Below are 16758 nucleotides of genomic sequence, written 5' to 3' on the forward strand. Positions count from 1 at the left end.
AAACAAGAGAAAAGATAAAGAAAAAAAAAGGTTAGATTCTATATGTGTTCTCACTTCAAGAAGAAATATTAAGAGCTATATATATATATATATATATATATATATAGATGACTTAGCAAAATTCTCTACGTCGATATATTTACTTAATTATTAAGGACTTTAATTTCCAAGGTCAATTTTGATCTCATTACTTCATAAAGCAGTTGTAGATCAATCTTATGACTTCTATCAAAATCGATCGAACTGGTTCCAACTACTTAAAGTGCTTCCACCATGCGAAGAAAATCCATCCTGTAAATTTGAAAATAAAGTAAGTTGCCCTAAGTCGGCCATGAAAGTAGTATCCATGAAGGTCTGGAAGATATAAACAGATTAATGTAGCTAGGTGCATGCATGAACAAATTATATATTTAGTGGGATTAGTCTTCTAAAGATTAAAGTTAGATAATTATCTAGAGGTGGCTTAATGGTAAAAAATTTGGACTAAAATGTTTGTTTTTTCTGTGGTCTCATGTTCGAGTCTTGTGGTTACTTATATGATGGTCACTGGAGATTTATATGGTCGTTAACTTTAGATCCAATAAAATTAATTGAGATACACGCAAACTAGCCATGATATTTATGATAATAAAAAGAAAAGGAAGTTAGATTATTAAAATAGTAAAGTATTTTTTGAATTATTTAACAACCCTTTTATCATCTAATTAATTAGATTCGAGAAGAATTAATTGTTTTCTAGGAACGACCGACGCATGGAAAATTGAAGCAACCTAGGAGACTATGACATCTAAACTAACCATGTCCATACCATGCGTGATCTGTCATTATTTCATGTTTGAATCATACAGCAATTCCTTACCTAGTAATCGAAGAATCGTACGTGTCCTCTGACAATGTAGTAAGGTTTCAATTTTGAAACTGACATCCATGGTTGAATGATTCTAGTCCTGCCATGAAACTCTCTCTCTCTCTCTCTCTCTCTCTCTCTCTATATATATATATATATATATATATATATATATATATATATATATATATATCCCACGGCCAAGATTTGAAGAGATTAAGGTAGACCATTTTATTTTATTTTATTTTTTTCCTCTTGCGCTACAGTTGAAAAGAGATGGGAGCATTCATCACCAATAGGAGGGGTTGTATTTTCATTAACTACTTAGGTAAATTAAACAGGGCTTGTTGCTTTAAGCCATCTGCCCAATCCACACACACAATCATTAGATTGTAGTATTTTCTTAAAAAAACATTATTTGTCTACCTCAATCCATCTCTCCGATCCACACACAATATCATTAGATTAGGTTGTTACCATTTTATTTTTATTCGATAGGGTTAATTATTAAGAGTTAAATTTTATAATTTATTTTAATTTATTTTTTATATAATTATTTTATTTTCATGATTAAAGTTATAGATTTGACAGGTTAAATAAAATCTTATTTTATTTTATTTTTATGAGGTTATCTCGATCTCATGATTTTTGCTGTGGGTTTGACGGATTAACTCGAATTTTTTTTATATTTATTTAATTAATTTTTTTAATATAACCCTTACTGATTGAAAATTAGACTTCAAAATTTTATTTTGATTTGCTTTCTATAGGGTTATCTTGATCTTATGATCTAGGTCACAGATTTAAAGGATTAACTCGGGTTTCTTTTTATGTTATTTATAAAAAAAAAATTCAATTTCATCCTTCAATGTTGGGAATTAAATTTCATAATTTTTTTTAATTTCATTATAACAAGTTATCATAGTCTTATAACCCAAGTATTGGATTTGACATGTTAACCCAAGTTAACTTAAGTGACTCAAATATGTTGTTATATTAATATATAAAAAAATAGTTAAACTATGTTTATATGGGTTTTCCAAGTTGTTTTTGAACACGTAAAATCAATCAGTTCGCATCAGGTCGACTCTTACATTGTTTAAATTATTTTTCACCTAAAAAATATTAGCAACTTCTGAATATTTTTTATGTAAAAAAAAAAAACTCGGTTGACACTATAACTTTAAATTATTTTTTACTAAAAATATATTAACAACATTTAAATATTTTTATACGATTAAAAAAATTAACACGACCCACAATAAATAGGTTTGCTTTGGCAAAAGGTAATCTCCTTTTGTTGTTTTTTTCTATTAAATAGGTAAAATCTTTACACAGAAGAGATTAATATGAGATTTTAATTAATGTTAAAAATCACTTTAAATCATGTAAAACTTAACCAAGATAATTAAGTAAATTAACTTGCATTTCTCATGTACTACACCATTCACTAACTTGAATTATATTTTAATTATCTAAAAATATTTTAATTTATTGTAATAATACTAACAAATATCAAAACAAAAATTTTAAATATGGTTTTAAGGGAAATATTTTGAGCCGGGATCCGATCTACCCCTAAAGTGTTAGTTACCAATACAACCATTCCTATCATGTTAATTATGAATACAATGAATCCCACATTATATTATGTTAGGTTCTCAAGATATGATTTATATTATTCTTTAACACATCCCTTTAAGTGAAAGCCATTTGAACTTGAAACTTGCATAGATTCACTTTATCTTGTGTTTAATTTTTATCAAATAAATGGGGATGGTGAGATTCGAACTCGTGATCGTTTGGTCATTAAGGCTCTGATATCATATTAAAGAATCATCTCAATCCAATAGTTTAAACTGTTAGGTGAGGTCTCAGGATATGATTTATATTATTCTCTAACATATTAGTTGAATGTAATATTTAATTTTAAATTAAAGATTTAGATTTTAATTAAAAGATGATATGTAATATCCCATTATTCCTTACATAACAAATCATAATAAATCAAATACCTTGATTGAATTATAATTTTTCTAAAATAAAAAAACTTCATTTTTAATTCCTTAATTCCACATAATTTATGATTTACACTCAATAAAATCAATATCTTTCCAAAAACAATTATATATCCATCGAGGCAAGCGGCCTTGAAATGTTTTCTTCTTCTCCTTCTTCATGTAACTTGAAGCAATAATTGTTCAAAGCTGCGATGCTGTAAAGTAAAATGATTGCGATTCCATTCTAAAAGAGGAAGATCATGAAGATCATGACAGGAAAAGGGACGGTCCCCGAAGAAACAGACTATCAGTAGAAAGTTATCCTACGGACACCACCAACCCCAAAAATCAATATTTTAAGAAGATTATGTGGGTATAAGTTATCGGAGATTAAATTAGTCTTGCGGCAATTGATAGGTTCAGTTCACCTGGTTTTACACTGTTCAGAATGCGGCTAGAAGAAGTCGGGGAAATGGAAAGTATTTTATATTTTACATTTTTTTAGGTGTTTTTAAATGTTTTTGATGTGTTAATATTAAGAATTTTAAAAGATATGACAAGAAAAATTATTTTAATATATTTTAATTAAGAAATATAAAAAAAAAACAGAAATACTTCTATTCTTGTTTTCTCATTGTTGAAATTGTAAATTTCACTTGCTTTATAGTGCTCTCTCTCTCTCTCTCAGTTAAAAAAAAATTCATTTAGTCATGGCCAACGTCAAGAAGAAATTGAAACGTGGTTTCTACCTCTCTCTTTCTCTCTCTCTTCAATAGAGAGCCGAGGTTACCATAGTTTTTAGACCCGGTCTGATTCAAGATCTGGATTTTTAAATTTTGATCGGTTCATCAGATTTTGATTGGTTATCCGGGTTATTTTTTTTAAAAAATCAAAACAACATCGTTTTAGTAAAAAAAAAAAACAAAAGTCAACGGGTTGCAACCGGGTTTATTACCGGGTCTTGCCGGGTCACATCAGGTTTTTTCTTTCCCTGTTTTTTCTTCAACCCGACCCGGTTCCAATCCCAGGTCGCCTGCCGGGCCAGGCCGAGTTTCAAAACTATGGAGGTTACTATCATAGTTCTCGTACATCTAGTTTTAAAAGCCGGTCCGACTGAGTAGGTTAATTCAGGGTTCCATTGATCCGCAGCTAAAACTGAGTCGTGTTTTTTAAAAAATAAGAGCTGTTAAAAATTCAGTTGACCCGGCAATACCCGGCTACAACCCATTGACTATTTTTTTAGTTTTTACCAAAACAATGTCGTTTTGATTTTAAAAAAAATTAGGATTGATTTGGACAAAAACCATGACTCTGGCCTTGGGCCGAGCCGAGTTTAAAAACATTGCTTGTACATAACAGATGCTGAGAACACGGTTTGAGTAGTGTTTTATAAATTATTTTTTTATTTAAAATTTTTTAAATTATTTTAACATGCTAATATTAAAAAAAATATTTTTTTTAAATATATTTTCAAATAAAAATCATTTTAAAAAACAATAACGATCACATTTTCTTACACCCTCTATTTTATGTCTGACTTGATTTGGGATCTAAATCATTACTTGTTAGGTTAATCTTTAGATCACTAGATCAATCATAATCTATTCCGAAACTACCTTATTTTCAATTAGAAAAAATTAAAAAACTAAAATAGCATCATTATAAATAAAAATAAAAATAAAAATAATTAGAGTTGATAAGGTTAAATATTCTCAAATTTAAACAAGGTCAAGTTACTTAATCGACCCATCAAATCACATAGGTTTGATCATATTAAAAAACTATTTGGGAATGCGGTGCAAATCGCGTTCCCAAAAAATTCAAAATTTTTTTTAATTAAAATTTAATATGATTTGTATGTTTTGGATCGTTTTGATGTGCTGATATCAAAAATAATTTTTAAAAAATAAAAAAAATCATTGACATATATTTCAGCACGAAAAGTTATTTGAAAAGCAACCGCTACCACACAACCATACATACTCTAATATTTAAAATGATTTGGAAGCAAAGCCAGCTCAAGTTAAGCTTTATACCAGCAAGTTTTTGAATCAAACTATGAAGTATTTGGGTTGGAGGTGTGGTTGATATTTTTATGGGATTTACATGAAAAGGTATGTATTTTTACTTTTATGAAGTGTGATTTATGCTTTAAAATAATTATACCATAAAAAAAAAACTACCACATCTTCCAACCAAATACACATTTAATAAACCAACCGAGTTTAATAGCTATAATAAGTACATGGTTTATTATACGAACGAGATTTTTAAATACACACTAAATGCAATTTCGGACCACGTATACGAACGAGACTTGTTGGCTCAACAATTATTTTTTCAGAAATGAAATGACCACTTCTGCAAAATAGTCCTAACCTAGACACAACCATGGTAGATTCTGGACCACCCTGACCCAATGGTCCTTATTCTATACAAGGGTTAAAAAAAAAATCGCTCTTTTAAGCCCACTTGTGTTGTTCTTGGATCTCAGTGATAAAATAATAACATTTCTATATTTAATAAATTCTAAAATATTTTGGTTGGATTATAGGTGGGTGTGACGAGAATCCTAACAAATAGTGAGACTGAATAAAAACCATGAATATATTTCAACCATCAGATTTATTATTAGATTTATTTTTTATTTATCACTTATCTTCTCCAAATATGTATGTGTGCAAAAAAAAAAAGGCTTACTGAGTAGCTAGAACGTACAAAAATATGATCCCCATTCCTTCTCCATGACTGACGTACAAAGTTGCATAAAAACTACAAGGGACCCAATCAATGAGTCACAATCGGGTCCAATTTTCAAGGTCCAAAATGAACTGGCCCCATAATCTTCCAGATGGTCATCATTGTGGCCCACTTTGACGCCTTCTCACAGCAGCTTGATGTAGGAATCCTAGGAAAATGTGGGGAAGAAGATGAAGAGAGCAAAAGAAGAAAAGCCCACTGCACTGAAAATCCATACATGGACAATGATGAACAGATGAGATAGAAACACTCAATTTCCTCGTCAATCTCATCAGTTTTGTTTCCCACATTAGCACAATTAGGAAAATATTAACCAAACTAGCACAGAATATGAGGAGTGCATGTAATATATGCATGTTCATTGATTGTGTATATACTATATGCATGCGCAACCACTGGTCACCCGTATAGTACATGCATGCATGACTTCCCAGTTAATTATTTCAAGATCAGTTTTTTTCTCCCTCTCCCCTTATTTATTTTTTTCTTCTTTCTCCTTCCAATATCATTCTTAACTCAAGTCACTTGATCTCTCTCTCCTCCATAAAATAAAAACCTTCTCTTTCTTTCTTCATCTCAACAAACCTTACATCTCTCTCTCTCTCTCTCTCTCTCTCTCTCTCTCTCTCTCTTCATTAATGGTTTTTTTTTCTAGCCATCCACTCATAGCAACTACTGGTCCCTCGCCATCGTTGCCGCTGCCACCACCTACAAGAGCCCTATTTCACCTTCCCTTTAATTAATTTGTTATTTTACTTGGCTAATTGTAGATTTTCTTGGGTTAGGGTTTAATTTAGGGTTTTTATTAGTTTTTCCTAAATTATCTATGATTTGAGATTGATTAGATATAAAATTAAGTAAGTGTATAAATTGTCTTACTTAGAAAAAAAATTGATGAATTATATTGCGTTGATTATGTTAATTTTAGGGTTTAGTTTATTTTTTAAAGTTTTGGATCTTCTAATGTGACTTGAATAATTTGCTATATTGATAAATTTGCATTGTGTTTTGTTGTGAATGTTATAGAATATGTCTTCTATAATGAGAATATTATGTTATTATGGTGGTAAAATAATCGATAACCATAATGATATCACTTACTATGGAGAAAGTACTGAGTTATATAGCTTGAGATTAGACAGTTCATTTTATGAACTTAAAAAATTTAGTATGCCAAGGGATTGGGCAGAATTTATCTAAATTTGATGTTGATATTACTTGGAGGATGTTAGGTGGGAGTCATCCAAATCGCTATATCGGTATGCCCATTACTAGTCATATGAGTTTTAATGCAATGGTTGGGTTGATTACCGCAAACAGATTGCAAATATTAGAGTTCTACTTGAATAGGAAAAGTAAACAAGGAAACTCTTTGAGTTTGAAGTTTACTCATGTCTCAAGTTACATTTAAAGGACCACACAATGATCACATGCAATAGGTCCATCTAGGACAATTAGTGATGTAATGAAATTAACATCAGTTCAAGAAATTATACATATGAAAGTTCGGTTAGGTATGATAATAACTTCATATTGTTATTGTCATCACCCAATTTTGGGTGATTCCCCAAAATTCGTTTTTTTTTCCAAAAAAATAAAAATAAAATCAAAAAAATAAAATAAAGGCTGGCAATGCGGAGAAAGCCGACCAAGAAACGCTGCAAAAATAGGCGAAAATCAAGCTGCAATTTTCGGAAGAATTTCAAGGCCCAAGTGTACCCTATTATGCCCAAAGATAGAAAAATGCAAATTCAAAGGTCAAATTAAATGAGTATTGGATGAATTTGCATAAAAATTAAGTCTAATGACATAATTAAATTTTTAATGGGCCAATTTGATTTAATCATGGGCCAAATTAAATTCTAATTATGTTCAAGAATTAATTTAGGTCCAAATGAAGGATTTAATTAAGTGTAAGGACTTAATTATACTTTAAATGGGTCAAATTAATTTTATTTGGAGCTTAATTAGTGAAAAATTAAGTTTGGGAGCCTAATTTGAACTTAATTGAAAGATTGGAATTTTGAAAGACCAAATTTAATTTTTACCAAGTTTTTGCAAAAAAACAAAAAAAAAAAAAAACGGGTCACTGTTCATCTTCTTCCCCACGAAACTGCCCGAGTTGCAGCTTTCCAGGCGCATTTTCTACCTTGTTTGGCCTCCAAATCCGACAACGCGTGCACCAAAATGTCCACCTGAAACCCCTTTATCCTCGATAGTGGTCCGGTCGGGTCGAAAAACTTTAAAACGGCTTCGTTTATTGGTCCAAAGTGGCCACCTCGTTCAGTCTGCAGCCTTGGATTGCCAAAATTTGGCAATTCGAGGTGCACACTTTGAACCAACGGCTTGGATTCCTCGAGTCGAATCAAGGGCTGAGACTTTTTCCCTGTTGAAGACAAGATTACCCTCTTTCCAGCCCTATAAATAGGAGCCAATTTCATGCTCAGGAGGAGGAGAAAATCGGGTCCAAAGTAAGCCAAAAAACCAGCATTCCTCCCTTTTCCTGCTGCAGATTTTTTTTTTTTTTCTTCCTCTTCCAGCTGCAGCCGCTCCGGCCAACTCCACCGCCGTCTCCACCACCAGCTTTAGGTCCTCCTCCTCCAGCCAACCATCGCCGCCATGCCAGGTGGTCCGCTCCCTTTCCCTTTCTTCTTCGCCGTCACTGTTCACGCATGAACAGTAGACGTGAATTACTATTCATGTCTACTGTTCATGCAGAAAAAATTTTCAAAAATATTAAAAAAAAATCATTTAAAAATTTTGTGGTTTTCTCAAATATTTTTCCACCAAGTTTGCTTAAAATTGGTTTGTATACTTACATTGTAAGATACAAGTCCGGTATTAAAATACCCGATTTTCTCCGAAATATTTCAAAAAAAAAAGAAAAATTTCAAAAAAAAAAATATTTTATTGCATATGGCGAAGTCCTAAATAATTTTCCAAGCATGTTTGTTTTCAAAAACAAAATCAAAAAAATTGCATCTTTCTCATGTTTTAAAAATCCAAAAAATGGATATCATAACTAGTTTATGATCATCCATTAGGGTTTGGCCAAAATATCAAAAACCTTTTTCCAACCTTTTTTTCTAGGATCCAGATGTAGACTTTAATATTTGCGGGGTGTAAAATTACACGATAAAGTACACCCTCAGGTATTAAAGATACAAGGGGTAAATAAATGCAATCCTAAAATTTAGACTTTAGAACGGTTAGGATTTAACCCAATAAGGTAGAGATTCCCTCACGAAGGGAGATCTGCCTTGAACCTTAGAAAAGACCAACGAATAGAAACTTGACCTAGAAAAATAATCAAACAACAATGCAGCTTACCTTAGGTAGGGTGCACTGGGGGTGATGCGTCTTCCCCTTGCACAACCAGTCCCTTACTCAGACTCTCGCAGACCATAGGTTCCTAGTGACCATAATACTAGGTGGCGACTCCAACAAACCAAGCGAAACACAAATAATAACAATAATAAAAAATCGCCAGCGGACGCCGCGTGGATTTTGACGTGCGACAGTTATGATGAATCTAAACCAAATTATGAGAAAGATGACTATCATGTCACTGATGTAATTGAGAAAGATGAGCAAGGTAAGCTAATAAGCCAAACAATGAGATCTTTTGTTCTTAAATTTGAGGATGCTAGTGGGTTTGCTCGTATGATAAGTTTTGATTGAGATTTGAGTCGTAGGAATTCAGGCTTTTAAGTATTGAGTTGAAGTTTGGACAAGTGCTTTGAACCAAGGCTGATTTAAATAATATAGTTACGTGGTGACATGTAAAGAATTCACTATAACACAAAGTGCAACGCTTAACCGCAACTTATATACAGTTACAATGTAAGCACGGACCATCATGTCAATGGTATTTGTGTGAGAGATATTACAAAAATTCTGATTCGTTTCATATCTCAAGAATGAAAGAGCCTCACACATTCACAGTCCAATGGTTATGTAAGCCCATCGTCAGATTGATGAAAGATTTTGTTGCTAATATGATGTTGACCATTATCAAAGCTAAAATAAATATTAAAATGAAAATCATTCAAGCTATTATCCTTAAATATTTTTTTATATGAAATAAATATTAAAATATTTTTTTATTTTGAATATAAAGTTATGGTCGTGTGAACAACTTCATATCGGTCATCCTGATGTTTGGAGAAATTAGATGTTATACACGATTACGGGAAGGTGACTCTCAATTAGAGCTCGGAAATAATAATTATAAATACATTTATATTAAAATTTCTATAAAAGTTTTTCTAAATAACTATTTATCATTTTAGTTGGGTTGGGGAGAGGTTTAGGCATTTTACATAAAATCTCACCTTGTTCACGAGTTCTATCAATATGAGTTGGGTTTACATGAGCCTTATCAAGTATGTATGAACTCAATTATTCAATTTTTTTTTTATCTAACTTTACTTTTTTGGTGTGAATGCTTTTAATATATATGTTTATGGTTTCATCGGTGATATGAACACCGTACACCAATGATTTGATTGGAAGAGCATCTCTATTATACATGGAAAGTAGTGATTTATAGTTATCAGTGATCTTCATGCATTGTTTTGCCATTGATAAGGTGCAATGCCTTGATTGAGTAATACATCAATTTGGATTATATCAACACATGTTATTAATCATCGGGGTAAAATGGATGATGATTGGTTTGTGGTTCATATAGAATATGTAAATCTTTGGCAATTGAGGAGAGATCACATGTTTACATAGAAATATCCTTCCGATGAGTTAGATCTTTACATGTTTTGGTACATGAACATAAAAAGATGATTCATAACACCATCATAAGAGCATGTTACGAGACGTCCACGTAACACTTTGTGCCAGCTAACATATAATCTGGATAATTATGATCCACATGTATCAAGATATAATAGATTAATATGTATGGATTAGTTTATTTATAACATGTAATAAAATTCTTATTTATATCTTATAAATGATAATATATTATTTTCTCATTTATGAATTAGATTGTATTTGGAATAACCAAGTCGATTTAATCATGTCGGGGCAACTCCTACATGATTTAATTTTAAACCCGAGCTAGATAAGAAATCGAGTCAAGAGGTTTTTTTCTTGTCAATCTCATTATTTTTTTCTCGATTTTATCCTTGGAATTTTTTTATTATTTAGTCGGGTTGTGTTTAGATAATCCAAGTCGATTGGATCATATTGGAGAAACTCTTATATGATTTAATTTTAAACTTAGACTAAGTAAGAAGTTGGGTTAAGAAGTTTTTTTATATCAATTTCATCATCAAACCTATTTTACTAGTTGATTGGGTTGTTTTTGGAATAACTAAGTCGACTAAGTCATATTGAGTCAACTCCCACACGATTTAATTTTAAATCCAAGCTAGTTAAGGAGTCAAATCAGATGGTTAAAAGGTTGACCCACTAAGTCGGGTTTAACAAAAAAAGAATTTTATCCACCCCACAGCATAGCGCTAGCCTATAAAATAGTCATATAGCGAAAATAACATAAAAACCACATAATTGGATGGTATAAATTTTAAAATACATGCTCTTTTCTTAAAATTCATTGAACTTGACTCAATTTATAACCTAATTAAATGTTTTAAATCATGAGTTTAATAAATTTACTTGGATCAATTAAAATAACATTATTTTTTTTAAAATCAAAACAACATCATTTAAAAAAATAGTCAAACTAGGTTTTGATCGTTGATTAACCCATCAAGCTAACCCAGTCTTAAGTCAACTCATAGAGCAGGGGTGTATTTAAAGCCTGTTTAAAAGTGCAGTTTAACCACACTTTTTTAAATTATTGATTTTGTTAAACAAATTTCATATCAATATTTTTGTATTGTTTTGATATATTAATATTGAAAAAATATAAAAAATATTATTTTAATATATTTTTAAATAAAAAAATTATTAAAAAAACCGTCTACTGCTATCTACGGGTGAGCAAAAAAACCAAAAAACCAAGAAAACCGGAAAACAAATAACTGAAAAAACCGAACCGTGAAAAAAACCGATTAAAATTTTGAAAAAACCGGCCAGTTTGGTTCGGTTCCGGTTTTATAAGCTTAAAATCGAAAAAACTGAATCAGATCCAAACCGAAAAAAACCGAGCCAAACCAGCAAAAAACCGAGCCAAACCAGAAAAAACCGAGCCAAACTAAAAAACCGAGCCAAACTGATTTGAACCAGTTTTTATCCTAAAAAACCAAACCGAAACCGGTCGGTTTGAATCGGTTTCGGTTTTTTTAAAAAAATATTCAATTTAATTATTTTTTTAATAAAAATCAAAGCAAATAAAAAAAATCACCCTAATATTATCATTCTACTAACATAATATACAATCTCATAAGTATAATGCGTGTTTTTTTTTAGGTAAACTATTCAACCTTTTTTCTAAAAAGAAAGTTAGTACAATAAGAGCAAGCTGTGAATGCGGGACCACGTGTACACAAAACGCACGTGGACTACGCGTTTCCGCGGATAAACCACCGGCTCTCTGGCAGTTGGATCAACCGTAGAAAACTAACCGTGTTTGTGGGAGTTGGGCGACGTCATTTTGAAAGGTATCCCTCTCTCTCTCTGCCCATCTGCCACCTCATCACATGCCTCGCCATCATTTTCATTGCCTTCTGTCCCAACTCTCTTTCCTTGTGCGCTTTCCACGATACTTCTTCAATTACTCGTCAATAATAACGATTTTTCAAGGCTTAATTTCATCCATACAACTAATCTTTCAATTTTTTATAGACATATATATTTTTTATAAATGAGTGTATGATAAAAAAATCATACATGAACCGGTAATATTATATCCGTGGCAATTCATGTCTAATTTTCATATATAAAATGATTTACATTGAATCATATTTAATTTTAATATATATTTGTGTTTCATTTTTAATCATATGTGCTATATTATGAGATTTAGAAATACGGGTTGCACACCAAGTTGAACCATTTTTTAAACAAACTTTTATTTAAATAAAAATATCATTAAATTAGAAAGTGATTTTATTGATTTACTAATTACAATTATATCAATAAAAAAAAAAATTAGATTCTGTTTGGAAATACCACGGGTGCAACTGTAGCCGCACTGCGATTCCAAACTCCAAACGGGCATTATTTAATGCAAGAACTCGGCGATCAATTGTCCCTTCAACCCATAATACCAGCACCTTGGACTCTGACAGCCTAGAGGCTTTAAACACCCACTAGCAGGGAACCATCTTGGAAGGTCAAAATCACACGTGTCACTCCACAAATCCAACTGGTCTCGAAGCCGGATACAGCTGGGTACTTTAGCCACCAAGCAAGCGAAGCAAAACTCAGTCCTACTTAACTAGATTCTTCCACTACATCATCAAATCAAATCAATCCATCAGTTTCATATATCTTGTTAAATATTTACCAGAATCTATGTGCAATCCGTGGGGGCCTTAGCTGGCTTCTCTCCAAATGCGTGTGAAGTGCACAGCTTCTACTGGGTCATTACAATAACATATATATATATATATATAAAGTCCCATCTTAAAAAAGAAGCAAACAAGTTAGCAGTTCGAGCTAGCATACTTCAGTTCTACTCTCTGTTTTTTTTCTTACTTAGAGTACATATTCAAGATAAGAAACAAGAACCCTTTAAGGTTTAAGGATTGTTATGGATCTTTTCAGTCATTATTCTGATCCAAGCCCCTTTGGGGCAACAGATTTCTGGTCAGTTTTTAATGAGAATAATGGTATTAATCAAGAACAGTGTTCTTATTCTCCTGTTTTCTCAGATAGTAGTATTAGTAGTCATGTTACTACAAGAGTTCAACCAGCTCCAAATTTTTCTGATGAGGAAGTAATGCTAGCTTCGAGGAATCCGAAGAAGAGGGCAGGGAGAAAGAAATTCAGGGAAACAAGGCATCCGGTGTATAGAGGGGTGAGGAGGAGGAATTCAGGTAAGTGGGTTTGTGAAGTTAGAGAGCCCAATAAGAAATCAAGAATTTGGTTAGGGACTTTCCCTACTGCTGAAATGGCTGCTAGGGCACATGATGTTGCTGCTTTGGCATTGAGGGGTAGGTCTGCTTGCTTGAATTTTGCGGATTCTGCTTGGAGGTTGCCGGTTCCGGCTTCTAGTGAAGCTAAGGACATTCAAAAGGCTGCAGCTGAGGCAGCTGGGGGTTTTCGGCCGGAGGGGTGTGTGGGAGGTGAGTTGATGAGGACGGGAAATGTGGGGGAGAAGGCGGCGGAGACTGCTGCAGGGGCGGGGGAGGAGGTGTTTTATATGGATGATGAGGCTGTTTTTGGAATGCCAGGGTTGTTGGCTAATATGGCTGAAGGGATGTTACTGCCACCACCTCATTGTGGTGATGGAGGGGATGGTTGGGATAACATGGAAAATATTGACGCTGACATGCCATTATGGAGTTTTTCTATATAGTTTTTTGTTAGTGATAGAGTAATTAAGATAATTAAGATAAAAGTCGATGTTGTCTGTACTCATATTTTTTACTAGTGCAGATACATATGAATATTGTGGCGGTTTAGGTTTTCTGGGTTAGAATGGATTGTGTGGAAGAAATCTGCAGGAGAGAGTGAAAATTGAAGAAGCTACAGGATGTAGGGTTACTGTTCGTGTGTCAAAGGAATCACAATCGCATAATGTAATAATGGCTAAGCCATAATCTATTACTGTAATAGTGAATAAACAAATTAAATGCGAGAGAGTTCTGCTTTTAAGCCTCACCTTAGGCTTCTAGCCCAGTTTTCTGTTTGCTTGTCCCAGGTCATTTCTCAGCCTTTTCGACTGCTCATAATTCAGCAACAACTGCTTATTAGCACACAAAATATTCTTCTTTACACTTAATGCACCATTCGAGTCTCTTTCCAGACCTCCTGCTCCTGCCAATCCAGATTGCTCCTTGCAGCGACAGTAGTATTGAGCTTGAACCACCCAACTGGAGGAAGATTCCAACTGATTGACTTCTCTACTTTAGTGCTAGAAGCTATCTCCCTCCTGTCAAATCATCTGTTCACTTGACTTTCTCGACAAATGTTCCACTCCACAAGTTGCAGCTCTCCTTCTTTCTCCACATAAACCACACTATTTCATAGTCCTCCAACTGCTTCCTTAAAATTCCCATCAGTCACATCAAAGTTTAAACAATCCATCACTAAGAAGTCAGGACCATTTGTGTGTGGGAAGCAGGAAGCTCCAAACCTGTTTAGCAGTGGCGCAGTCCTGCATAGGATGAAGAGAGTCTTTGCTAGTTGTTTCATTGAATTTTTCCCGTTGAACCACTGGTAGCATATATTTGACCATTTGGTATAACACTAAAAATGCTAGATGTTGAAGAAGAAAGACACATCATAGCATGTTTATCAATGCAACGATAAACATGATCAAACCCCAGCTGCAGAACCATATTCAACCTTCTAAAAGAATTACAAGGTTCCAGTCTTCTATTTAGCCTGCCACACAGGCCACAGACATATTCGAGGAATCACTAGTGCTTTTTTTTTCTGAACCGGATTGCTGGTACTTGAGAAGTATCCTCTGCAATTAGTCTTAACAAACGCAGTTCCATGTTCAAGCTAGAAAGCTACAATTCACAGAAGCACTATACCTCGATCAAATTCAAGTGAAAACTAGACATCGTGGGATTCATCTTCCAGCAAAAGTTTCACAAACCACGATTACAAAGCTAAACAATCTTGCACTCCTCACTTTTAAAGAGAGGATAACATTCGCCTTTTTGCTCATCGATTGTACTCAAACAAAAAGATTTCACAATATGAAATGAAGTCAGTAACCCATAATTCATGAAGATGGAGTTACCTTAACCTGCAAACAAACAAAGAGCAACAAAAACTAACAAATAGGTAGCAAAAGGAAGATTAAACAAAAGTGAAAATACCATATTATTTGGTCTCAATAATTGTCATATTCAACAATCAGACAACAAAAGTACTTGGCTCCTATATTCTCTTAAGACATTAAACAAACACGTATCGGACACCAATTTACTAGCTGCTAAAGCTATGATCTCACTTCTCGAATGATTCCCTCGTCAGAATCCAACAAAGCTGGATCACTCAGAGTGCTTTGATGCTCTTGCTCTTGCTCTTGCTGCTGCTGTTGCTCAGCGTTCATCATCTGCTCCATGTCCTTTAGTCTAGTCCTCACCACACTTGTAACCAAAACTGCAACAACAACAAAAATAAATAAATACATTCAAGCTTGGCATTACAGAAAATGGGTTTTTTCTCGGTGATCTTACTGGCGGCGGTGCCAATGGTCCATGCCCAAAGGATCTTCAAGCCCGGACTCGTCTCTCTCGTCATTTTAGAAGAAGAAATGCTGCTGGTTTTTTTTTTTTTTTTTTACGGAGTAATGATATGCTATGGGTTGGGTACTGGAAAGGAGTTAGCTGGGCTTGATATGGGTTGAAGTAGTTGCCTGTTTAGTTACTGAAATTAGAGTAAAAAACTTCAACGTCTTGCAGTTGCTGTAAGACCATTACTGATTTTTTTTTATTTAGAAAATTATTAAATTAAATTTTTTTTTGTATTTTATACAGATTTTGATTGGTTGATGTAAAAAAAAAACAAAACAAAATCATTTAAATAAAAAATATTTTAAAAAGCATAATACACAATTATTATATTTGGTTAAAAACCAATGAGATAGGACCCACCAATAACGAGGCTTGAACCTCAATTTTTTGGCTAGCTCCTACAATCTACTTTTGCTTGGAAAGTTTTTTATGTGATATAAAGCTATTTTACTGTTTTTTTCTCCCAATTATCGTTGAAATTGCCATGAGAAGTCTTTGCATTATTATTTTTATTACTTCAGTTATTTTTAGTATTAACATCAATTTCGATAATAGTTGTAACCAATTTTTTTAAAATTATTTTTATTTAACCGTTATTTTAACTAAATTCGTATAAAACCCAATTAATAGAAATTAAAAATATTTTTTAAAATCTATTTACTCAGGAATAGCTTTTTATATCGTACATGACTTCCCCTCTCTCCCTGTCGGCTGTCAGGATGGTGGCAGATGGAACTACAGGGAAGGAGGTTTCTCATTCAGCACATAGCTAAAGGGACGACTATTAGCGAGATCATGACCATGCTCG

The 16758-nt window shown here is 33.0% G+C and overlaps 1 protein-coding gene across 1 annotated transcript; it reads left to right on the plus strand.

Moving 5' to 3' along the window:
• The first annotated feature begins 13148 nt into the window (after positions 1-13148).
• Positions 13149-14358, plus strand: LOC133678329 (dehydration-responsive element-binding protein 1D-like). Its single transcript, XM_062100622.1, has one exon. It carries the CDS (start codon positions 13286-13288, stop codon positions 14051-14053), a length of 768 nt encoding a protein of 255 aa, XP_061956606.1. The 5' UTR covers positions 13149-13285; the 3' UTR covers positions 14054-14358.
• The last annotated feature ends 2400 nt before the right edge of the window (positions 14359-16758 follow it).

Source organism: Populus nigra, chromosome 18 (assembly GCF_951802175.1).
Source record: "Populus nigra chromosome 18, ddPopNigr1.1, whole genome shotgun sequence".
In the NCBI taxonomy this organism is placed as follows: Eukaryota; Viridiplantae; Streptophyta; class Magnoliopsida; order Malpighiales; family Salicaceae; genus Populus; species Populus nigra.